At 44.2% G+C, this 26,223-nt stretch overlaps 1 protein-coding gene across 1 annotated transcript; it reads left to right on the top strand.

Moving 5' to 3' along the window:
- Nucleotides 1–2,035: 2,035 nt before the first annotated feature.
- LOC111975976 (PR domain zinc finger protein 5-like) lies at nt 2,036–19,689 on the top strand. Its single transcript, XM_070447419.1, has 13 exons — nt 2,036–2,268; nt 3,099–3,182; nt 5,319–5,441; nt 6,587–6,755; nt 7,845–8,022; nt 8,272–8,370; nt 8,499–8,620; nt 11,376–11,455; nt 13,293–13,377; nt 13,528–13,685; nt 16,353–16,446; nt 19,298–19,458; nt 19,669–19,689. Exons 1-13 carry the CDS (start codon nt 2,170–2,172, stop codon nt 19,687–19,689), a joined length of 1,473 nt encoding a protein of 490 aa, XP_070303520.1. The 5' UTR covers nt 2,036–2,169.
- Nucleotides 19,690–26,223: the final 6,534 nt, after the last annotated feature.

The following is a 26,223-nucleotide window of genomic DNA, read 5'->3' as shown; positions in this document are numbered from 1 at the left end:
GTCTGGTCCTTTGCAGAAAAACAGCCCAAAGCATGATGTTTCCACCCCCATACTCACAGTAGGTATGTGTTTCTTTGGATGCAACTCAGCATTCTTTGTCCTCCAAACACGACGAGTTGAGTTTTTACCAAAAAGTTATATTTGGTTTCATCTGACCATATGACATTCTCCCAATCTTCTTCTGGATCATCCAAATGCCTCCTAGCAAACTTCAGACAGGCCTGGACATGTACTGGCTTAAGCAGGGGGACACGTCTGGCACTGCAGGATTTGAGTCCCTGGCGGCGTAGTGTGTTACTGATGGTAGGCTTGTTACTTTGGTCCCAGCTCTCTGCAGGTCATTCACTAGGTCCCCCGTGTGGTTCTGGGATTTTTGCCGTTCTTGTGATCATTTTGACCCCACGGGGTGAGATCTTGCGTGGAGCCCCAGATCGAGGGAGATTATCAGTGGTCTTGTATGTCTTCCATTTCCTAATAATTGCTCCCACAGTTGATTTCTTCAAACCAAGCTGCTTACCTATTGCAGATTCAGTCTTCCCAGCCTGTGGCAGGTCTACAATTTTGTTCTTGGTGTCCTTTGACAGCTCTTTGGTCTTGGCCATAGTGGAGTTTGGAGTGTGACTGTTTGAGGTTGTGGACAGGTGTCTTTTATACTGATAACAAGTTCAAACAGGTGCCATTAATACAGGCAACGAGTGGAGGACAGAGGAGCTCTTTAAAGAAGAAGTTACAGGTCTGTGAGAGCCAGAAATCTTGCTTGTTTGAGGTGACCAAATACTTATTTCCACCAAATTTGCAAATAAATTCATTAAAAATCCTACAATGTGATTTTCTGGATTTTTTTTCTCATTTTGTCTGTCATAGTTGAAGTGTACCTATGATGAAAATTACAGGCCTCTCTCATCTTTTTAAGTGGGAGAACTTGCACAATTGGGGGCTGACTAAATACTTTTTTGCCCCACTGTATATATACACTACAGTTCAAAAGTTGGGGGTCACTTAGAAATGTTCTTGTTTTTGAAAGAAAAGCACATTTGTTGGTCCATTAAAAATAACATAAAATTGATCAGAAATACGGTGTAGACATTGTTAAATGTTGTAAATGACTATTGTAGCATGAAACGTCAGATTTTCTGTGTGAAATATCTACATAGGCGTACAGAGTCCCATTATCAGCAACCATCACTCCTGTGTTCCAATGGCACGTTGTGTTAGCTAATCCAAGTTTATAATTTTAAAAGGCTAATTGATCATTAGAAAACCCTTTTGCATTATGTTAGCACAGCTGAAAACTGTTAAAGAAGCAATAAAACTGGCCTTCTTTAGACTAGTTGAATATCTGGAGCATCAGAATTTGTGGGTGCGATTACCGGCTCAAAATGGCCAGAAACAAAGAACTTTCTTCTGAAACTCGTCAGTCTATTCTTATTCTGAGAAATGAAGGCTATTCCATGTGAGAAATTGCCAAGAAACTGAAGATCTCGTACAACGCTGTGTACTACTCCTTTCACAGACCAGCGCAAACTGTCTCTAACCAGAATAGAAAGAGGAGTAGGAGGCCCAGGTGCACAACTAAGCAAGAGGACAAGTACATTAGAGTGTCAAGATTGAGAAACAGACGCCTCACAAGTCCTCAACTGGCAGCTTCATTAAAAAGTACCCACAAAACACCAGTCTCAACGTCAACAGTGAAGAGACCACTACGGGATGCTGGCCTTTTAGGCAGAGTTCCTCTGTCCAGTGTCTGTGTTCTTTTGCCCATCTTAATCTTTTATTTTTATTGGCCTAGAATTGGCCTTTTGAACGGTAGTGTATATATACATAGGCACATTGAAGATATAAAAATAAATAAAAATAAGAACCAATGTAAAGACCTGATCAACTTTAGATTTGCATATGTTTGTGGTTACTGTTAGTCATCCAAAGTTAGAGGACAGAGGGACTTCAAAGTGCGTGAGCATCCTTCACAAAATATGTAGCTTCTGGTAACAAACTTTGAACCAATCAGGACGCCTGCTAGTCTTGCAGCAAGAGTGGAAATTTAACCTGGACCGAATTACAGAGAACACCCCGCTGCAAACTCTCGTGTCTGTGCGAAAACAGACAATAGTCATTACTTTCCCCGCTGGCATAGTTTCTAATGATCACATTAGGAATTCGTTCAGAGCAATGACAATGTTGGGAATGTATGTGCCAGATAGATTTTCTTTGAAATCATCTAATGTCCAGGATGGAGTCGGGCTTTACACGGCGAGACGAGTGAAAAAGGTTTGTTTTTTTTGGACAGGACAATTTTGTATGATTTGGGCATGAAGAAACGTACCAACGTGCAAAACCCATTCGGTGAATGGGAGAAAGGCAGTTTTCTGTTCGTATTTTGGTTTCTTTTTGCGAGTCGCTCCCAAAATCTCAAGCCATAGCCTACTTTAATGCTGCTCTGAGGTGAAGTGCCACGTAGCTACTGTAACTAGCTCACTCCATAACAATGTTCACTTAGAACTCAACTCTCGTGTGTTACACAGTAACACGTGTTGATACATATTGAACACTTTCTAATTTACTTTTCCTATGCTGTCATTTAACTTGTATACTCAAAATGTGTCTAGTATTATAGGATATTACACAATATTGTAACCAAGTTGACAATGTTACAAACAATGGTGTTTGAAGATGGTGCAAACAATGTTTTTTACTGAAACTTATTAAACACTGCAAACGGCCAGGCTACCAAACGTTATTCATTAGGCAATCTCACATTGGTCAAAACTTTGAACATGAATGCTTCATTCACGAGGAGCACATCTTGACCACACCCCCTCTTGTAGGGTGTTTGAACTAGGCTACTACATCTAGTGAGTCCAAAGTGAAACGCAAAGGATGGATTCATGGACAATACTATGTATTATAATACTATAGTCCTATACTGTTTTACAATGTTTACTACTACATTATTTTTGTTATCTATTCCATCGCACAATTTATATCTGATTGCCTTCACATACCCCCTGACAAAATGGAAAATGCCTCTAGTAAAAAAGAAAGACAAGAAAATGAATATCTTGTATCCTCAAATTCTGACAACATGTGTTTTCTACAAGGGGGAAAAGTTTGGCCCTTTTGCTGGAGAGAAGAAACTACCGAGTGAGCTGGATGAGAGCACAGACACCAGACTGATGTGGGAGGTGATACTGAAACAGACTACCTTCAGTCCTTTAACACTGCAGTCACAGCACAGCATGTTTCTCTTCATAAGCACAATAAATTGTATTATACTTTTATATAGTACAATAAATAATATTTATATTCATTGTAGGCCTACTATTGAAAGGAAAGGGTAAATAGTTTAATTCTGTGGCAGTTCAGATACAGCACAGGTGATGCTTAATTGGAGCTTCTAGTTTGATGCACATACACTTGTTGACTGTAGAGTCTTGGTTTGGCAAACTCCACCCGCATCGTGTGCCTTTGTTATTCAAAGTGCAATTATGTTTTATCCCCATCATGAGGTTTTGAATTTATTTGAGATAAGGGACAGGTTTAATTACATTTCAGATCAGTGAGATGATGTTTATTTTCTGTGTAGTTAAAAGTACAAGTAATTGATTATATGTCAGCCATAAAGAATTCAGATGTCGTCTGAAATTATACACTGAACAAAAATATAAACGCAACATTTAAAGTGCTGGTTTCATGAGCTGAAATAAAAGATCCCATAAATGTTCCATATGCACAAAAAGCTTATTTCTCTCAAATGTTGTGCACAATTTTGTTTCCATCCCTGTTAGTGAGCATTTCTCATTTGCTAAGAGAATCCATCCACCTGACAGGTATGGCATATCAAGAAGCTGATTAAACAGCATGATCAGTACATAGGTGCACCTTGTGCTGGGTTCAATAAAAAGCCACTCTAAAATGTGTAGTTTTTTCACACAACACAATGCCACAGATGTCTCTAGTTTTGAGGGAGCGTGCAATTGGCATGCTGACTGCAGGAATGTCCACCAGAGCTGTTGCCAGAGAATGTAATGTTCATTTCTCTACCATAATCTACCCCCAACGTCATTTTAGAGAATTTGGTAGTACGTCCAACCGGCCTCACAACCGCAGACCATGTGTGTAACTAGGCCAGCCCAGGACCTCCACATCCGGCTTCTTCACTTGCCTGATAGTCTCAGATGAGCAACCCGGACAGCTGATGAAACTGTGGTTTTGCACAACCGAATCTACAAACTGTCAGTTGTCCTCACCAGGATCATGACCTGACTGCAGTTCGGCATCGTAACCAACTTCAGTGGGCAAATGCTCACCTTTGATGGCCACTGGCACTCTGGAGAAGTGTGCTCTTCACGTTTGAATCCCGGTTTCAACTGTACCGGGCAGATGGCGTTGTGTGAGCGAGTGTTTGCTGATGTCAATGTTGTGAACATAGTGCCCCATGGTGGTGGTGGGGTTATGGTATGTCCAGGCATAAGCTACGGACAACGAACACAATTACATTTTATCCATGGCAATTTGAATGCACAGAGATACTGTGATGAGATCCTGAGGCCTATTGTCGTGCCATTAATCCATCATCATCACCTCATGTTTCAGCATGATAATGTACGGCCCCATGTCGCAAGGATCTGTACACAATTCCTGGAAACTGAAAATGTCCCAGTTCTTCCATGGCCTGCATACTCACCAGACATGGCACCCATTGAGGATGTTTGGGATGCTCTGGATCGAAGTCTACAGACAGCGTGTTCCAGTTCCCACCAATATCCAGCAACTTCGCACAGCCACTGAAGAGGAGTGGGACAACATTCCACCGGCCACTATCAACAGCCTGATCAACTCTATGTGAAGGAGATGTGTTGTGCTGCATGATGCAAATGGTGGTCACACCAGATACTGACTGGTTTTCTGATCCACGTCCCTACCCTTTTTTAGGTATCTTTGACCAACAGATGCATATCTTTATTCCCAGTCATGTGAAATCCATAGACTAGGGCCTGATTCATTTAAAAAAATTGACCGATTTCCTTATATGAACTGTAACTCAGTAACATCTTTGAAATTGTTGCATGTTGCATTTTATATTTTTTCTCAGTGTTGTATAATCATCTAGTCCTCTATAACTTTCATGTTATATTGGATAGAAGCACATTGTTTTATATCACAGGGTTTTTCATGGCAACTCTGATTTAGTTTGTAAAACAGCATCTCCAGATGAACACAAAGCTAGATCAAGAAGCTAGGTCTGTATGGAAGTGAGACGTTAATTCCAGCCGACAGTATTTCATGTTCTTGATAGGCATGTCTGTTTTCTGTTTCAGGTCCGAGGTAATAAAGGCAATGTGCTCTATGTTTTGGATGCCAGTAACCCTCGCCATGCCAACTGGCTGCGTTTTGTCCATCAGGCGCCATCACAAGAGGAGAAGAACCTGGCAGCAATCCAGGTACAGCCCCACGCTGAAGATAGTAACACCTTCAGACGTATCTACAGGGAGAGACACAGATAGAGCTGGATATCAGCACATATCTCTGAGAGAGAAGGGGGGAGAGAGAGAGGGAGAAGGAGAGAGAGAGGGATAATGAGAGAGAAGATGGACATCAGAGAGAAAGACTAGAAGAGAAGCGAGGGAAAGTTAGTGAGAGTGAGTTGAGATGGATAGTGAGAGTGAAATGAAGGGGAATGTGGATTTTGTTTTTGTTTTGTCTGCCTGTGCAGACAGCTTGTAAGATTGCACCATGTGTTACTGAACAAGCCTGCCATATCAGAAGGAGATGTGATGCTGTCTGATGACTGTATGAGATGAGGCGTCTTTCACAGCTGTAAGTAACTCTCTCTCAAAGTGTCTGAACTTATTATGAAAATCTTCTCTAGTGCTTTGTGCATCCCTTACATTAAAATGTAACAAAACATGTCAGTCTGTGATTAAGATCAGATTAATTATATCCATAAACCCACAAACACATACAACCCATACGCAATCAGATCTATTGGCCAAAGTCGTGAACACACACACACACACACACACACACACACACACATACACGAGTCAGGGCTTGGCCTGGGACATCTCAGCTAGAGGAAAAAGAAAAACCGTGGTAGAAGGGAGAATTTAGAAGGGAAGTAGAACAGAACCTGTGATCTTCTGGCTGAGGTTCTGTCATTAATGCCAGAGTGCTAAAGTGATCACTTGTTCAAAGGTCATTCATGTGTGTTAGAGCTCTGTGTTACATCAAAAGTTTCATTTATTTATTTATTTTGTGTTTCTCTGTTAAATTAATATATATGTGTATTTATAAATGCCTTATCCAAAAGAAAATTACTCTTTGATTTGATTAGACCGTGACCTTTAGGATGTGGAAGTTAATGACGCCATGTTTAGGAGTTGGAGTGTTTGACCTTCGACCTTAATCAAGCCTCAGCAGACGGATGTCTAGGTTTATTGAGTTCATCCTTCAGCTACCCCTTGTTCCCCTTGGTGGGTGTGGTGTGTGGGGTGTGTGTGTGTGTTTGTGTTGTGGTTGTGTGGTGTGGTGTGTGTGTGTGTGTGTTGTGTGGGTGGGGGGGGTGTTTATGGTTCTGATCTCTCAGGACGGAGAGAATATCTTCTACCTGGCAGTGGACGACATTGAGACAGACAGAGAGCTGCTGATAGGCTACCTGGACAGTGATATGGAGGAAGAGTCAGAGGAGGAGGCAGAGGAAATCATCAAATATGAAGATGAAAATAGCAAAGATGCCAAACATCTCGTTGAAATGGGTAAATGCCTAACAAAGTTTTACCTAAACCTTCATAACAGTGTTTTGTCAGTCCAACAGTTTTATGCTTGAAGTGTGTAATGCTTGCACACAGCTGATACTCACACACAGCTTATACTCACACACAGCTTAACTCACACACAGCGGATACTTGATACTCACACACAGCTGATACTTGATACTCACACACAGCTGATACTCACACAACTATACTCACACACAGCTGATACTTGATACTCACACACAGCTGATACTCACACACAGCTGATACTCACACACAGCTGATACTTGATTCTCACACACAGCTGTTACTCACACACAGCTGATACCACACACAGCTGATACTACACAAAGCTTATACTCACACACAGCGATACTTGATACTCACACACAGCTGATACTTGATACTCACACCAAGCTGATACTCACACACAGCTGATACTCACACACAGCTGATACTTGATACTCACACACAGCTGATACTCACACACAGCTGATATCCACACACAGCTGATACTTGATTCTCACACACAGCTGTTACTCACACACACTGATACTCACACACAGCTGATACTCACACAAGCTGATACTCACACACAGCTGATACTCACACAAAGCTGATACTCACACCACAGCTGATACTCACACACAGCTGATACTCACACACAACTGATACTCACACAAAAGCTGATACTCACACACAGCTAATACTTGATACTCACACACAGCTGATACTCACACCCAGCTGATACTCTCACACAGCTGATACTCACACAAAAACTGATATTCACACACAGCTGATCACACACAGCTGATACTTACACACAGCTGATACTCACCACCCAGCTATACTCTCACCCAGCTGATACTCACACAAACTGATATTCACACACAGCTGATACTCACACACAGCTGATACTCACACACAGCTGATACTCACACAAAGCTGATACTCATACACAGCTGATACTCACACACAGCTGATACTTGATACTCACACACAGCTGATACTCACACACAGCTTATACTCACACACAGCTGATACGGCTGCGTGTGTGTGTAATGTGTAATAATGACTGTATGTGGGCAGAGCTGTTGATCAAGAAGGAGGACCACCCGTGCCTGCTGTGTGAGAGCAGCTTCCCTAGTGAGGAGATCCTAGCAGCCCACCTCCAGACCCTCCACCAGAGACCCAGTACTGAGGAGAAGGAGTACAAGTGCAGGAACTGTGGCAAGAAGTTCCCCATCAAACAAGCCCTGCAGCGCCAGTGTGTAGCCTACATCATCTCTCTACTCTACTTACCTGACAGTCTATTGAGTTACACAGAAGTATGCTACCAAGTGGATCATATAATGGAACTGACAGATTTGCACACACTCAGTACATTTTACAACTGAATCCGCCTCTTTATTCGTTTCCTGATGTAGGACACCTGGAAATGTAATAGTATTGCTGTTCATATCTTTATAGACTACTCCTACTCTGACTCTGTATACCTCCTTCATTTTGCCCTCAGTGTTCTGCACTGTGCGGAGACCCTGGGTCCTTCAGGAGACTCTTCCAGAGCCCACCACCAGTGTTCCCTCTGCTACATCACCTTCAGCTCAGAGTCCAGGTAGGCTTACATAACTAGATACGAACATACATACTATTATAATATGTATACAGGGGCTGCCATCTGTTCCTGTCTGAGATCCTGTGTATTTGAGTGACTGTGTCTGTATTTTCTGTGTGTGTATGTAGTTATGACCAGCACAAGGAGGCGTGTAGAGGAGACGCCAGGTTCATCTGTAAGGCTGAGAGTTGTGGGAAGAGGTTCAAGAGCAAAGACTCTCTGAAGAAACACAAAGGGAACGTCCACACAGGTTGTTCTCCATCTCACAGACATGTATACAGACACATAGTCCACACTGGTGATGAAGTAAACTCACCCTGGACCCTGTCTTTCAAAGATAATTCGTAAAAATCCAAATAACTTCACAGATCTTCATTGTAAAGGGTTTAAACACGGTTTCCCATGCTTGTTCAATGAACCATAAACAATGAATGAACATGCACCTGTGGAACGGTCATTAAGACACTAACAGTTTACAGATGTTAGGCAATTAAGGTCGCAGTTATGAAAACTTAGGACACTAAAGAGGCCTTTCTACTGACTTTGAGAAACTAAAAAAGAAAGAGGCCCAGGGTCCCTGCTCATCTGCGTGAACGTGCCTTAGGCATGCTGCAAGGAGGCATGAGGACTGCAGATGTGGCCAGGGCAATAAATTGCAATGTCCATACTGTGAGACGCCTAAGACAGCGCTACAGGGAGACAGGACGGACAGCTGATTGTTCTCGCAGTGGCAGACCACATGTAACAACACCTGCACAGGATCAGTACATCCGAACATCACACCTGCGGGACAGGTACAGGATGGCAACAACAACTGCCCGAGTTACACCAGGAACGCACAATCCCTCCATCAGTGCTCAGACTGTCAGCAATAGGCTGAGAGAGGCTGGACTGAGGGCTTGTAGGCCTGTTGTAAGGCAGTTCCTCACCAGACATCACCGGCAACAACGTCACCTATGGGCACAAATCCATCGTTGCTGGACCAGACAGGACTGGCAAAAAGTGCTCTTCAGTGACGAGTGGCGGTTTTGTCTCACCGGGGTGATGGTCGGATTCACGTTTATCATTGAAGGAATGAGTGTTACACCGAGGCCTGTACTCTGGAGTGGGATCGATTTGGAGGTGTAGGGTTCGTCATGGTCTGGGGTGGTGTGTCACAGCATCATCGGACTGAGCTTGTTGTCATAGCAGGCAATCTCAACGCTGTGCGTTACAGGGAAGACATCCTCCTCCCTCATGTGGTACCCTTCCTGCAGGCTCATCATGACATGACCCTCCAGCATGACAATGCCACCAGCCATACTGCGCGTTCTGTGCATGATTGCCTGCAAGACAGGAATGTCAGGTTTCTGCCATAGCCAGTGAAGTGCCCGGATCTCAATCCCATTGAGCACGTCTGGGATCTGTTGGATCGGAGGGTGAAGGCTAGGGCCATTCCCCCCAGAAATGTCCGGGAACTTGCAGGTGCCTTGGTGGAAGAGTGGGGTAACATCTCACAGCAAGAACGGGCAAATCTGGTGCAGTCCATGAGGAGGAGACGCACTGCAGTACTTAATGCAGCTGGTGGCCACACCAGCTACTGACTGTTACTTTTGATTTTGATCCCCCCTTTGTTCAGGGACACATTATTCCATTTCTGTTAGTCACATGTCTGTGGAACTTGTTCAGTTTATGTCTCAGTTGTTGAATCTTGTTATGTTCATACAAATATTTACACATGTTAAGTTCTCTGAAAATAAACACAGTTGACAGTGAGAGGACGTTTCTTTTTTTGCTGAGTTTTAAAACAAGTATCTGCCTTGATCTTTTAGCAGTTTGGTCAGTATAGGAGTGTGTAGGTGAGCGGGATGTGGTGTAGGCTCTATAAATGTGGCACACATGACTCGTAAATAAATGGGGCGTTCCATCAATTCTGTGCTTTTTGAGAAGTTTTACTTGGTCCAAAGAAACATTTGATTTCACAAGATGTTAACATTCTGTTATAAAGAGCACATGGTTATCCTAATAAAAAATGTGTTGTCCCATTTCGAGGTTAAATATAAGGAATTACAAAAGTAAGTGCCTATTAAATGCCAAATAAAGTAACAGGGTCGATCGTAACAGGGTGAACCTTAAATCAACCATGAGTCCCGTTGTGACTGGGGGAATGGAAGCTTGTTGTGTGCAACAGGCAGTGGCAATTGAATGCAAGCTTCACAAAATATATATAAACAATTTATATTTAAAACATTTCTAGCCTGTCTATCTATGCGTAACATGGTTGACGTGTTATGCTCGACCTGCTCAGTTTTACTCCACAAAACACCAGCAAATAGCCGAACAGAGTAGAACCAGCTCACCTGCTTTTACACTATGATTTGACGATTAGATTTTCAATGATTCTTCCATTTTTTCTTTTTTAAATTAAAAGTTTTACCATATTAAATTGAGAGTTCAGTTCACGTAACAGGGTTGACTTTAAAATGAGGGACAGACGTAAATTAATCACTCATCACATGAAATAAATAATCTTCAGAAATGAATTTGTCTAAGCAACAAAATAACTAGGGATTTACAATCATGGTGAAAACTTGGAGAAATGTTGGGGTTAAGTGGGTTAGAATCTTCCTAGATTCACAGAGGGTGCATGGAGGGACATAGAAATAATTTTTTGTTGTTGAAATTTAGTGGAAACAATGTTGATTTAACCAATGTGTGGGCAGTAGATGCAGACAGCCTTCATTAGTGACCCTGTCATGTTTATTTTACATCTTGGTTGCCCCCGACAGTCAGAAGAGAACATACATCTGGTAATTAAACTTTGACCTCAAGTGATTATCTGATAGAATGTGTGTATTTGCTTCTGATGGAATTGGCTTTGCCATGAGGTGAGTGATGATGCTGTTCACTAACATGTGGAATGCCCTGACCATTGTTGCTACTGCTAGCCACCACATCATCACAATGTAGATTGAGGCATGAAGAGCAGGATTGGTAACTCTGCTTGTCCAATCATTGTGTTTCAGGAAGTTCCAGGCGGAAGCTCATGTGCACCATCTGCAACAGGAAATGTTCCTCCTTACTGAACCTCCAGGAACATCGCAAGGTCAGACCTACTACCTCACTGTCTCACCTTTTCACTGCCTCTGTTTTACATGTATTCCTAGACACGTTTTGATCCTTCAGAGATCTGGAAGGACTGGATAGGTGTAAGGTGTATGTTGTAATGGCTTCCAGTCCACTTAGCCCTCTGGTGTCTAGGGCCAGGTGCGTGTGGTTGGTTTCTCACTGGCCATGTCTGTTCCTTTAAGCTCTATTTCCTCCATATCCCTCCATCTCTTTTTGTTCCATTCCTTTGTTCCTGTCCCCTAATCCCACGCTCTGTCTCCTGTCTCACTCTTCTTCTCTCTCAGTAGGAGGTTGGCTTTATGTTCAAGATGTTACATTTTCAGACCGTGTGACAGTAGAGAAAGGTTGGTTTTTATTTCACAAGCTCATCCCCACAGACTCTCATGAAACTTAAGAGGCATGGTGAGTAGACAATAAGGCTTTAACTGTGGCGGCAGGATTCTACCTCTCAGAGATGGACCCTGAAAAATGACAGAACCACAGAACCATTATGTTACATTACTTTTAGAGATTAATGGAGGTAAGGTATTGCCATCACAAACTATTTCACAGTGAAGCATCTTTATATGCTTAAAGTGAATTATCTTGGAGAGTATATTTGCAGTGAGTTATTTGATTGTCTTGCAATTGGTTTCGCTTCCCATCCAAATGAGGATTTTATATTTATGACCCGTGAACCCAGCTGGTGTTTGGGTGAGGTTTCATGTTCCCTGTCAACATTGATCCAATAGATTAATTAGAAGACATTAATCCACTCTAATGAACTGAACAGGGTCATAAGAGATTCATAATGAACACACTTCATCAGCAAAGGTTGTGTTACTGTTAATCACTTAGACATTTTTAGATAGGTTGGTTGATCTGTTCCTGAACTATCAGTCAATCAATCAGGTTTTTCTTATCTCCAAACTTCCACCCAATGTATTTGAAAAGGGAGAGTACATTGCCCTATTCTGACCTTTTCATGCTGCAAGTACCAGTCCTATCCATTCAATATGTGGCACATGTGAACTTGAAAAAGTTTTAAGCAAGCTTTTCTGTATTACTGATGCTCTAATCATCAGTCTTTGTCTGTGAGAGAGGCTCTTTCCTCATTGACAGTAGACACAGAAAATGTGTATTGATACAGGGAGATTTGGGTCAGTTGCCACCCGAATTCAATCAATGCTTCATTCTTCTCTTGTATGAAGTAGTTTATTTAGTCATACTTACACAGCTCATATGTTACAGATTTCATTGGAACAGTCATGTGCTGAGGTTAACAAGACATGAAGCAACGAAAGAGAAAACATTTTTGGGCCAAAGCTCTATAGAACAGAAGACATGTCACAGCTGAGCTAGAGACAGACACTTCCGAACCCAGGATTATGATTCGCACAAGAGCACTCAAACTTAGCATAATGATACATTTGCACAAAAGCTACTTAAACCAGTCCAGTCATTATTAGAATTATCCTGGACTGCTCAATCTTTGAAGCTCTGAGCAGAGGAGCAATTCAGTCTCAGCATATTGTAGCATTAGGCAAAACAGCTATCAAATGTGCTATTATTCAAACCATGCTGAGAGCAGGAGAAGGATTCAAACTTTTCAGCTGTTTAATTATATTTCTGTGTGCAGACGTAGTTGAGCAAGGAGTGAAAGAGTGTGTGYATGTGTGTCTGTGAATATTCCTCTGCCTGCAAGTGTGGAAAAGGTTACACATCAAGGTCATACATTGTCACTTACACAACACAGCGTGCAGCGAAATCCATGATCTCTGTCTCTTACATAACCCCCCTGTATCTGGTCTGTTGGCTAATTTATGTATCTCCAGGTACATGAGATATTCGACTGTGCTGCCTGCGACAAGAAATTCATCTCGATCAATCAGCTCAAGCGCCACATGATCACTCACTCAGGTAAGAGAACACACACGCACGCACGCGCGCGCGCGCGCGCACACACACACACACACACACACACACACACACACACACACACACACACACACACACACACAGCTACACTCAGACATCGTTTACTCTCCCTCTCTCTCTGTTCCTGGTTAGAGAAACGTCCATATACCTGTGAGATCTGCAGTCGTTCGTTCAAGCGTCTGGACCAGGTGACGGCCCATAAGATCATCCACAGTGAGGAAAAGCCCTACAAGTGTAAGCTTTGTGGGAAGGAGTTTGCCCACAGGAACGTCTACAAGAACCACAAGAAGGTGAGCAGGGAACAGGGAGGGTCAGAAAGCTGTAGTCTCTTTTCAGAATGACAGAATGCTTCAACTACATAAAAGGTGGATGTGACAGATTTAAATGGGTGGTTTTATATATGCAAGTTTTACTGATGGAGATAATGCTGAAACGTAACAAGCACATACATACACAAACTAACATACAAGCATAATCTCACTGCTTCAGAGCTAACATTGTTAGACGTCTCTTCAGTTTTCATTGGGTTTCTGTGGCGTCTGTGGCCTGTCTCCCCCTGAAGACCTCCATATKTACTTAAGGGAATAGGGTGTCACTCAGACAGACATGTGGGGGGAAAAGCGGGGTACACATAAACAAATGTACTTTGAACCTTAGCCCCTCAAGCTACTTKTCTTCATCAAGTCAACATACCAAATCAGCCATGGAGCCTAACCCTAACTCTAACCCAAACCCCAATGCTCACACATCTGATCCCACATCAACACAGAGACAGGAGACAGTGCTCAGATTGAACCAAGAGAAGAGATGGAGGGGAGGTTTAGAGGGAGTGAGAGAAGAGATGGAGGGGAGGTTTAGAGGGAGTGAGAGAAGAGATGGAGGGGAGGTTCTAGAGGAGTAGAGAAAATAGATGGAGGGGTTAGAGGGAGTTAGAGAAGAGATGAGGGAGGTTTCGAGGAGTGAGAGAAGAGATGGAGGGGAGGTTTAGAGGGAGTGAGAAAATAGATGGAGGGGAGGTTTAGAGGGAGTGAGAGAAGAGATGGAGGGGAGATTTAGAGGGAGTGAGAGAAGAGATGGAGGGGAGATTTAGAGGGAGTGAGAGAAGAGATAGAGGGGAGGTTTAGAGGGAGTGAGAGAAGAGATGAGGTATACAGTGCATTCGGAAAGTATTCAGAGCCCTTGACTTTTCCCCCATTTTGTTATGTTACAGCGTTATTCTAAAACGGATTCAATTATTTTTCCCCCTCATCAATCTGCACACAATACCCCATAATGACAAAGCGAAAACAGGTTTTTAGAAATTTGTGCAAAATTATTTACAATAAAAAACAGAAATACCTATTTAAGTATTCAGACCCTTTGCTATGAGACTCGAAATTGAGCTCAGGTGCATCTTGTTTCCATTGATCATGCTTGAGAGGTTTCTACAACTTGATTGGAGTCCACCTGTGGTAAATTCAATTGATTGGACAGGATTTGGAAAGGCACACACCTGTCTATATAAGGTCCCACAAAACCAAGCCATGAGGTTGAAGGAATTGTACGTAGAGCCAGATTGTGTCGAGGCACAGATCTGGGGAAGGGTACCAGAAAATGTCTGCTGCATTGAAGGTCCCTAAGAACACAGTGGCCTCCATCATTCTTAAATGGAAGAAGTTTAGAACCACAAAGACTCTTCCTAATGCTGGCCGTCCGGCCAAACTGAGCAGTCGGGGGAGAGGRAGGTGACCAAGGGAGGTGACCAAGATCCCGATGGTCACTCTGACAGAGCTTTAGAGTTCCTCTGTGGAGATGGGAGAACCTTGCAGAAGGACACCACTCTCTGCAGCACTCCACCAATCAGGCCTTTATGGTAGTGTGGCCAGACGGAAGCCACTCCTCAGTAAAAGGCACATGACAGCCCGCTTGGAGTTTGCCAAAAGGCACCTAAAGGACACTCAGACCATGAGAAACAAGATTCTCTGGTTTGATGAAACCAATATTGAACTCATTGGCCTGAATGCCAAGCGTTAAGGCTGGAGGAAACCTGGCACCATCCCTATGGTGAAGCATGATGGTGGCAGCATCATGCTGTGTGGATGTTTTTCAGTGGCAGGGACTGGGAGACTAGTCAGAATCGAGGGAAAGATGAACGGGGGCAAAGTACAGAGAGATACTTGATGTAAACCTGCTCCAAAGTGCTCAGGACCTCAGACTGGGGCGAAGATTCACCTTCCAACAGGACAACAACCCGAAGCACATAGCCAAGACAACACAGGAGTGGTTTCGGGACAAGTTTCTGATTGTCCTTGAGTGGCCCAGCCAGAGCCCGGACTTGAACCCGATCGAACATCTCTGAAGAGACCTGAAAATAACTCTCCCCATCCAACCTGACAGAGCTTGAGAGGATCTGCAGATAAGAATGGGAGAAACTTCCCAAATACAGGTGTACCAAGCTTGTAGCGTCATACCCAAGAAGATTCAAGGCTGTAATCGCTGCCAAAGGTGCTTTAACAAAGTACTGAGTAAAAGGTCTGAATTCTTATGTAAATTCGATATTTCCGTTTTTTATTTGTGTTACATTTGCAAAAAAATTCTAATAACCTGTTTTTGCTTTGTCATTATGGGGTATTGTGTGTGGATTGATGAGGGAAAAAAACAATTTAATCAATTTTAGAATAAGGCTATAATGTACCAAAATTTGGAAAAAGTCAAGGGGTCTGAATACTTTCCAAATGCAGTGTATTTAGGGGGTGTCAGGGCCACACATTAGCTCTGTTAGCTGTTCTCACGAACTGACCGYATCATTAAATACTTATTTACTCTATATTAGTCAATTAAATAGAAAGGAAGGAAGGTGTATGTATGGACAGCTAACTGGTATGTTTATACCAAGATATGTAGAGAGGGGTAGTCAGAGGTAGTTTTCAGTGATGCTGTGTACCTTAACCGTAAATGCTGTCCTGTTCTTTCTCCAGACTCACTCAGAGGAGAGGCCGTTCCAGTGTGAGGAGTGCAAGGCCCTGTTCCGCACCCCCTTCTCTTTACAGCGCCACCTGCTCATCCACAACAGTAAGTATGAGTTTGTTTATGTGTGTATCTCTCAGAGTGTGAGACTGTAGCCACTAGTACCAACGTTCAGGGCCCCTACAACACATAGATGCTATATATAGCCCCTAGTTCAGACCTTTTTTTAGCATGAGATACTGAGGGCTTCCACAACCTCCTGGTCCTCTGTGTCGTGGTCCTCCTAGTCCAGAGTGGCACAGCCAGCCAGCCAGCCAGACAGACAGCCAGACAGAGTGGTCCTGAGTGTCATAGCCAGACAGACAGACAGACAGAGTGGTCCTGAGTGTCATAGCCAGACAGACAGACAGACAGACAGACAGACAGACAGACAGACAGACAGACAGACAGACAGACAGACAGACAGACAGACAGACAGACAGACACACACATCACCACACAAAGCAACAACACAACACACACACACAACACCACACACACACACACACACACACACACACACACACACACACACACACACACCACACACACACCACACACACAACACACACACACAGTGTCCACCTAGTCCTGAGTGTCATACGCAGACAGACAGACAGACACAGTGGTCCTCCTAGTCCTGAGTGTCATAGCCAGACAGACAGACAGACACAGTGGTCCTCCTAGTCCTGAGTGTCATAGCCAGACAGACAGACACAGTGGTCCTTCTAGTCCTGAGTGTCATAGCCAGACAGACACAGTGGTCATTGAGGACTGAGGAGCCCTACAGACAGTTGGTCTTGGCAGGATGGAGTCCTGCATGGTCCCCAGTCTAGACTGATGACACAGAGATTGTGAAGCTCAAGGCATTTCCTGCTTGTGTCTCTGGAGACAGATCACTATTCACACAAATCACTAGGATACTGGGCCATGAGGCTGAGACTGGTATTATGTGTGTGTGTGTGTGTGTGTGTGTGTGTTGTGTGTGTGTGTGTGTGTGTGTGTGTGTGTGTGTGTGTGTGTGTGTGTGTGTGTGTGTGTGTGTGTGTGTGTGTGTGTGTGTGTGTGTGTGTGTGTGTGTGTGTGTGTGTGTGTGTGTGTGTGTGTGTGTGAGAAGAGAGAGAGAAAAGAGAATAAGAGAACAGCATGTGGAACAAAGTATGGTAAAGTCTGGGGAGCCAGGTCCAGCCAATCAGAATGAGTTTTCCCACAAAAGGCCTTTATTACAGACAGAAATACTCCTCATTTTCATCATCTGTCCGGGTGGCTGGTCTCAGATAATCCCGCAGGTGAAGAAGCCRGATGTGGAGGTCCTGGGCTGGCGTGGTTACATGTGGTTATGAGGCCGGTCGGACATTTTGCCAAATTCTCTCAAACAACGTTAGAGCCGGTTTATGGTAGAGAAATGAACATGACATTATCTGGCAACATCCCTGGTGGACAGTCCTGCAGTCAGCAATTGCACGCTATTGTGTTGTGTGACAAAATTGCACATTTTAGAGTGGCCTTTTATTGTCCCCAGCACAATGTGCGCACCTGTTTAATGATCATGCTGTTTTATTAGCATATTGATATGCCACACCTGTCAGGTGGCTGGATTATCTTGGCAAAGGAGAACTGATCACTAACAGGGACGTAAACAAATTTGTAAACAACATTTGAGAGAAATAAGCTTTTTGTGCATATAGAACATTTCTGGGATATTTTACATCAGCTCATGAAACATAGGGTCAACACTTTACATGTTGTTTATATTTTTGTTAAGTGTATATACAGAGAGAAAGAGACTAAATCTCTGTGTTTTTGTTTGTGTGTTTATGTGATGTCTCTGTCCACTCGTGTGTTCCGCTGTGAGAAAATGAAGAACAGCTATCATCATTTTCACTTGAAATAAAGATTACACCTTTACGTAGGGTCAAATGTCACTCAGTGGTAAGCCCTCAGTGTGTGTTATGATCCTCGGGGTGCGCGCGCGTGTGTGTGTGTGTGTGTGTGTGTGTGTGTGTGTGTGTGTGTGTGTGTTTGAGTATCCGTGTGTGTTTCTGAAGGCTTTATTGAATGAACAATAGCCCTTCATCTCTTCTCATAATCAATCATGTTTGTGAATGACTTAAAACCTCAGCATTAATGAAGCCAGTATTTAAAGGAGTCCCTGACATGAATATTCATGGTTGGAAGGTTTTTATTGGACCACTAGAGCGTTAACGGACACAGGCGTCTACTTGTGTCCCACTTTATTGTTCTGACCATCATGTTCGTTCTTGGTAATGGGAGAATTAACACACGTTTGGAGCCAATACTCACTCTGCCAAGCAAACACACACTATCCAACCCACTGATCCCCCTGTAAAGCACTTCTCAACAATAGTCTCTGTTGTATGGAGTCACTGAGTTAAGGCGTGAGGAATAACATCATGCTGTAGTTTATATGGCTCTCGTTGGGAACAGCTGAGAGTTCTGCTTTTGTTTAATGTCAGAGTGATGTCTGGTGTTTTTTATGTTTTTAAATGAATGAATAAGTTAAGTGCTAGTTGCATTTTTTTTTTATTGCTGTTAAATAGGAGACCCATTCAAAGAGCAGGCAGCTGTGTATGTTCAGTGTCCGTCTGTTTCTGTCCTCTCCTGCAATCTGTGTTACTAGGGTGTCAAATGAGTGTCATTTTAGAAAAAGGTAAACAAATAAGTACTGTCCAGAATGAAAATAACATTGTAGGGAGCAGCACCATAACACACAATGTTCTTTAGCCCATACATTTATCCCGTAGAAGTAGTTTCCAGTCCTACTGTGAGGGATAGTTCTGCTTTTAGAAGCAGAATAATGGATCCATCTCTTCTCCTCCCTAGAAAATAAGACGGTGCAGAAAAGAGACTTGGAAAGTGTCTCTTTCTTTACTGTCATCTTTTGTCACTTCTCCAGGTGAGAGGACATTTAAGTGTGACCAATGTGATGCCACCTTCAAGAGAAAAGACACGCTCAACGTGCACATCCAGGTGGTGCACGACGGACACAAGAAGTACAAGTGTGACCTGTGTGAGAAGGCCTTCGTCACCCCCTCTGTTCTCAAGAGCCACAAGAAGGTGAGTTCAGCAATCCCAGCCAGTCTGACACACTGTAGGGCCCAGTCCAGACATTGTCAATCTTTCCCAGAGAAAATCCTCTTTCAAATACTTATCCTGTATGTGTGTGTGTGTGCTTTTTCAAAAAAGAATTATATGTATGATTGTCCTTTGAAAGTTAAAGGAAAGTATAGGAAAGTGAGATTGCTGTTCTCTTGTTATCTCTCTTAGGAACTAGGCTACAGTATATAGTCAGCCTCCACCATTGTTCCCCATGCAGCCCAGGAATCATCCGGTCTCTGTCTGTAAATGACACATGGCATTTAGTCCATTAGCTCCACAGGGTTTCAAAGCACAGGACAGATCCCAGAGCAGATTACCAGCCTCAATATAACATTGTCCGCTTGGGTTATTGATCAGATTGAGACCAAAATGTTTCTTGCCACAGAAAGACTAAAACATAACATGGCCTTAGTACAGTAGGACTGAAGACAGACAGGCACATGAGTTGTCTCTCTCCGGTCTGTCGATGTTCAGAAACTGTGGACTTCTGAGAGAGAGCTCTGCTCTGGCAGTGATTACATCAAATCACATCAAATTTTATTTGTCACATACACATGGTTAGCAGATGTTAATGCGAGTGTAGTGAAATGCTTGTGCTTCTAGTTCCGACAATGCAGTAATAACCAACGAGTAACCTAACAATTTCACAACAACTACCTTATGTACATAAAAATATATGAATGAGTGATGGTACAGAACGGCATAGGCAAGATGCAGTAGATGGTATAGAGTACAGTATATACATATGAGATGAGTAATGTAGGGTATGTAAACATTATATTAAGTGGCATTGTTTAAAGTGGCTAGTGATACATTTTTTACATACATCTTTCCATTATTAAAGTGGCTGGAGTTGAGTCAGTATGTTGGCAGCAGCCACTCAATGTTAGTCGTGGCTGTTTAACAGTCTGATGGCCTTGAGATAGAAGCTGTTTTTCAGCCTCTCGGTCCCAGCTTTGATGCACCTGTACTGACCTCGCCTTCTGGATGATAGCGGGGTGAACWGGCAGTGGCTCGGGTGGTTGTTGTCCTTGATGATCTTTATGGCCTTCCTGTGACATCGGGTGGTGTAGGTGTCCTGGAGGGCAGGTAGTTTGCCCCCGGTGATGCGTTGTGCAGACCTCACTACCCTCTGGAGAGCCTTACGGTTGTGGGCGGAGCAGTTGCCGTACCAGGCGGTGATACAGCCCGACAGGATGCTCTCGATTGTGCCTCTGTAAAAGTTTGTGAGTGCTTTTGGTGACAAGCCGAATTTCTTCAGCCTCCTGAGGTTGAAGAGGCCGTCTCGTCGTTGTTGGTTATCAAGCCTACCACTTGATGATTGAGTTGGAGGCGTGCATGGCCACGCAGTCGTGGGTGAACAGGGAGTACAGAAGAGGTCTCAGAACGCACCCTTGTGGGGCCCCAGTGTTGAGGATCAGCGGGGTGGAGATGKYGTTGCCTACCCTCACCACCTGGGGGCGGCCCGTTAAAGACAGGTGGCTGAGCCCAAGAGACCTGGCTGGGACTGAACACCAGGTGTCCCAAATGGAACCCTTTGTCCTATATAGTGCACTACTTTTGGCCAGGCCCTGGTCAAAAGTAGTGCACTATATAAGAAATAGGGTGCCGTCTCAGACGGGAAAGATACTGAGTACATGGTGCATTGTGTGGTGTACCACACTGTAGAGAGCACAGTCTTTATCCTCCATTTTCTATTCCGCTCATGACAGGAGAGTAAGGATCGTCTTGTTCCTGTCATCTGAGTTTCTTTTCCTCCAGGTGCTGTCTGAGTGTCCTTTCCACTGACAGGTTGATCTGAACATCAACAGTAATGATGTGTTTCTCTGGCAGCCCTAGTTTAGTCTTCCTCTCAGAACATCCTGCAATTGGCGTAAACATTATTCTTAAAGTCAGAGTTGTGTATAGGGGGGACAATTGTAAAATGCTTTGTATTTTAGGCCAGTCATTTTTTTGATATAAGAAACTTACAAATTCATACCATTTATAGGTCTGTACATGAATCAGTCAGATAACATTATTGATTTTAGTCTGAAAAGTCCAGACGTTACATTTGCCCCTTGCCAAGGGCTGGGGCCAAATGTAACACCTAAAAAATAAACCCCAAAAAAGACTTAACTTCAAAAACATTCATGTTTATGAATTATCATAGACATATGTAATGATTTTGCAAGAAATATTATTATTTATATGTACGTAACCAATATTTACAGTAACACCCCTGTTTGCGCATGGCCATTGGGTTCCTCAGAACATTTAAATATTTTGATGGTGCTCAGCGATATCTGTTTACTTCTTTGGCACTCTACAGGACCCCAAGGCTAAAGTTAGTTTTTGTATAATGAATGTGTAATTCATACAATCCTAAAGTATATATATATTTTTTTTAAAGCATAATTTGGCTGCTTGGCTCAGGTTCATTTTAACACYGCGTTACAATTGCCCCCAACCCAGCAGCCATGACAACACCTCTTGTGCCACAATAGTGACACATGTCAATCATGTTGTCACGCCCTGAGAGAGCCTTTTTATGTCTCTATTTGGTTTGGTCAGGTGTGATTTGGGGTGGGCATTCTATGTTTTGTTTTCTATGTTTCTTTATTTCTATGTTTTGGCCGGGTATGGTTCTCAATCAGGGACAGCTGTCTATCGTTGTCTCTGATTGTGAACCATACTTAGGTAGCCCTTTTTCCCTCCTTTCGTTGTGGGTAATTAACTTTGTTTATGGCACTAATGCCCTGTAAGCTTCACGGTTGTTTTTTTCGTTTGTTGTTTTGTTGGCGACATTTTAAATAAAACGGAAAATGTACGCTTACCACGCTGCACCTTGGTCCACTTCTTTCATCGGCCATGACAGAACTACCCACCACAAAAGGACCAACCAGCGTGGTAAAAAGGAGGACTGGACATGGGATGACATCCTGGACGGCAAAGGATCCTGGACATGGGAGGAGATCCTGGCCGGAAGGGATCACCTTCCATGGGAACAGGTGGAAGCAGCCAGGAAGGCGGAGGCAGCTGGTAAAGGGGCCCATCGTTACGAGGGAACACGGCTAGCAAGGAAGCCCRAGAGGCAGCCCCCCAATTTCTTTTTGGGGAGGGCACACGGGGAGATTGGCGGAGTCGGGTTATAGACCTGAGCCAACTCCCCGTGCTTACCGTGGCGAGCGTCGTACTGGTCAGGCACCGTGTTATGCGGTGGAGCGCACGGTGTCTCCAGTGCGTGTTCACAGCCCGGTGCACTACCTTCCAGCTCCCCGAATCAGCCGGGCTAGAGTGGGCATCCAGCCAGGTCGGAGGGTGCCGGCTCAGCGCATCTGGCCGCCAGTACGTCTCTACGGCCCAGGATATCCTGTGCCGGCTCTGCGCACTGTGTCTCCGGTGCATCTGCACAGCCCAGTGTGTCCTGTGCCTGCGCCCCACACGTGCCGTGCCAAAGTAACCATCCAGCCAGGATGGGTTGTGCAGGCTCTACGCTCGAGACCTCCAGTGCGCCTCCACGGCCCAGTGTATCCTGTGCCCGCTCCCAGAACCAGGCCTCCTGTATGTCTTCCCAGCATGGTGAGTCCTGTGCCTGCTCCCAGAGCCAGGCCTCCTGTGTGTCCCTCCATTCCGAAGCCTCCAGTGATGATCCATGGCAAGAAGCCTCCAGTGATGATCCATGGCAAGAAGCCTCCAGTGATGATCCACGGCACGAAGCCTCCAGTGATGATCCACGGCAAGAAGCCTCCAGTGATGATCCATGGCACGAAGCCTCCAGTGAGGACACATGACACATGTCAATGTTTAGTCAACATACAGTATAGTGATAAAAATGATGCTAGTTTGAATTCTTGAACATTAATGCTCAGGACAGTAAAAGAAAAATACAGCTGGTCAAAAAAACTAGAACAAACATTTGCCGATAAAAGGTGCATCGCAGTGCTAGCTGCGCCACCAGAGTCTCTGGGTTCGCGCCCAGGCTGGGCTGGGTTCGCGCCCAGGCTCTGTCGCAGCCGGCCGCAACCGGGAGATCCGTGGGGCGACGCACAATTGGCATAGCGTCGTCCGGGTTAGGGAGGGTTTGGCCGGTAGGGAGGGTTTGGCCGGTAGGGATATCCTTGTCTCAGTATGTAAAAAAAATGTAATAAAATGTATGCACTCTACTGTAAGTTGCTCTGGATAAGAGCGCCTGCTAAATGACGTAAATGTAAATGTAAATGTGCACATAGTGAGAGCCGGGAGGGAACCTGAATGGACATGTAATGATAGACTTTCATCACTCTAGCTTGTTTCTGTGGAGAAATTCAAGGTTTAACAATTGCCCCTGGGTCTCCCCTACATGGAGCATGTGTTTTCTCTCTCTCTGCCATGCAGTGTGTGCCGTCAACACTGTGAACCATCAGATCCTCCTCTCCACCCTCAGGGCTGGGCGTCTCAGGCTCTGCACTTTCTTGGATTGCATCCTACCAGGCAGGCTGCTCCTACCAGGTGACATGGAGAGGATCTGTGTCTGCACCATGTAGTCTCCTCACTACTGGTGTTTCCCAGGTCTCTTGGTYCTTTCCTCTTCTCTCTACACCAAGTCCCTCGGTTCTGTCATATCCTCACATGGTCTCTTCTATCATTGCTATGCGGATGACACTCACCTACTTTTCTCCTTCTCCCTTCTGACACCCAGGTGGCAACATGCATCTCTGCGTACCTGGCAGATATCTCAGCTTGGATGTCGGCCCACCACCTCAAGCTCAACCTCAACAAGACGGAGCTGCTCTTCCTCCTGGGGAAGGACCTGCCCGCTYAAAGACCTCTCCATCACAGTTGACAACTCCACAGTGTCGCCCTTCCAGAGTGCAAAGATCCTTGGCGTGGCCCTGGACAACACCCTGTCGTTAACGCTCTGCAAACATCAAAGCAGTGACTCGCTCCTGCAGGTACAACGACAACATCCGATAGAGTACAACCTTATACCATCAAACAGGAAGTGAGCAGGAATCCAATTAACACAAGGCACTTGATCATCATCCAGTACAATGAGTTGGGCATCACGAGCTTGTGCGATATATTTTTCCCAAAAAACCACGCCAACCAAAACACCACCACCACAACTTTAAAATTTTAAATATAAAATCAGGGAAAAACGACCATGGTTTAAAAAAGAAAACACATAACACACAAAAAATTATCTCCCCAATAGAGTTCACCAAAAAAAAAAAAAAAAAAAAAAACCAAGCAATACACTTACCATGAAATCACACAAACCGCTCATCATACATGATACACAACAACCAGCTCCATCACCAATAGTCACACAACCAGCTACCTCAACCATAATCAACCAAAACAACGCTCCATACTCATAGTCAACCAAAACGCAATCACCTCTACATAGATAACCACCGCATCAAAAAAAAAAATAAAACACCACCATGATGACAGCAAAACAAGCTCCTCTCTGATATCACACGCTCACTACATGATCACCAAAAAAAAAATACACGACATCCCTCCCAACATGTCAACAAGCACACAGAAAAATACCTCACCAAATGTCACCCGCACCTACTGTCACCACCGCATACACTCTCATAGTACTACATAGTCAACCAAAAAGAAAAAAAACGCTCTACTCGCCAATGTCAACCAAAAAAAAACAAAAAAAAAAACAGCTACACAATAAAACAACAACATCACCATAAGATACCACACAGACTAACCATACCCATGTCAAACACAACACGCTCCTCCAATGTCACACACGCCTCCTCCCATAATAACACCAGCTCCTCAATACATGTCAACCATCACGGATCCATCCCAATGTCACCAAAAAAAACCGCCCTCACAATGTACTCCCACTGACTCCATCCTATGTCCCACAGCTCATATCCATTAGAAACAAAAAAAAAAAAACACGCATCCCTCCCAATGTGAACCACCGCTCCACTACCCATGTAGACCCGACTCCCCCATGTCAACCAAACCGCTCCTACCATGTCAAACCGCTACCTAAACCCATGTCAACCACCGCTCCATCTCATAGTCACAAAAAACCGCTCCAATGCCATGTCACCAACCGACTCATCCCCAATTCAACCACAACGCTCCTACCCATGTCACCACCGCTCTCTCAATGTCCACATGGTAACCAAAAAAAAACCGCTCCTCCCATAGTCACCCCGACATCCTCCCATGATCACCAACCGCTCACTCACAGTAAGAATCACCCAAAACCGCTACCCATCCCATAGATCACCCGCTCTACCCAGTCACCGCTCCATCATCATGTCACCACGCAGCATCACACGCCATGTCACCCCGCCACCTCCAATGACATCCTGCTCCTCTATGATCAAAAAAAAAAAAAAAAAAAAAAAAAAAAAAAAAAAAAAAAAAAAAAAAAAAAAAAAAAAAAAAAAACACACTACACGATGTCACAACCGAGCTCCTACCATAGTCTGACACAACCGCTCACTACAATGAGAGTCACAATAACCGCTCCTCCAATGTCACACCACCGCTCCTACCATGTACCGCCGTCACTCCATCCATGTAACCGCTCCTCCAATGTCACCCGCTCCTCTCATGTCCCAAACCGCTCACTCCCATAGTCACCACACGCTCTCACCATGTCACCTCCCGCTCCTCTCATGTCACCCCGCTCCTCATATGTCCCCCAAAGTCATACAAACCGCTCCTCCATGTCACCCCGCTCCTCCCATGTCACCCACCGCTCCTCTCATG

This window comes from Salvelinus sp. IW2-2015, linkage group LG16, assembly GCF_002910315.2.
Source record: "Salvelinus sp. IW2-2015 linkage group LG16, ASM291031v2, whole genome shotgun sequence".
Classification (NCBI taxonomy): Eukaryota; Metazoa; Chordata; class Actinopteri; order Salmoniformes; family Salmonidae; genus Salvelinus; species Salvelinus sp. IW2-2015.
The sequence above is the reverse complement of the archived record's forward strand: the minus strand, read 5'-3'. Positions and strand labels throughout refer to the sequence as shown.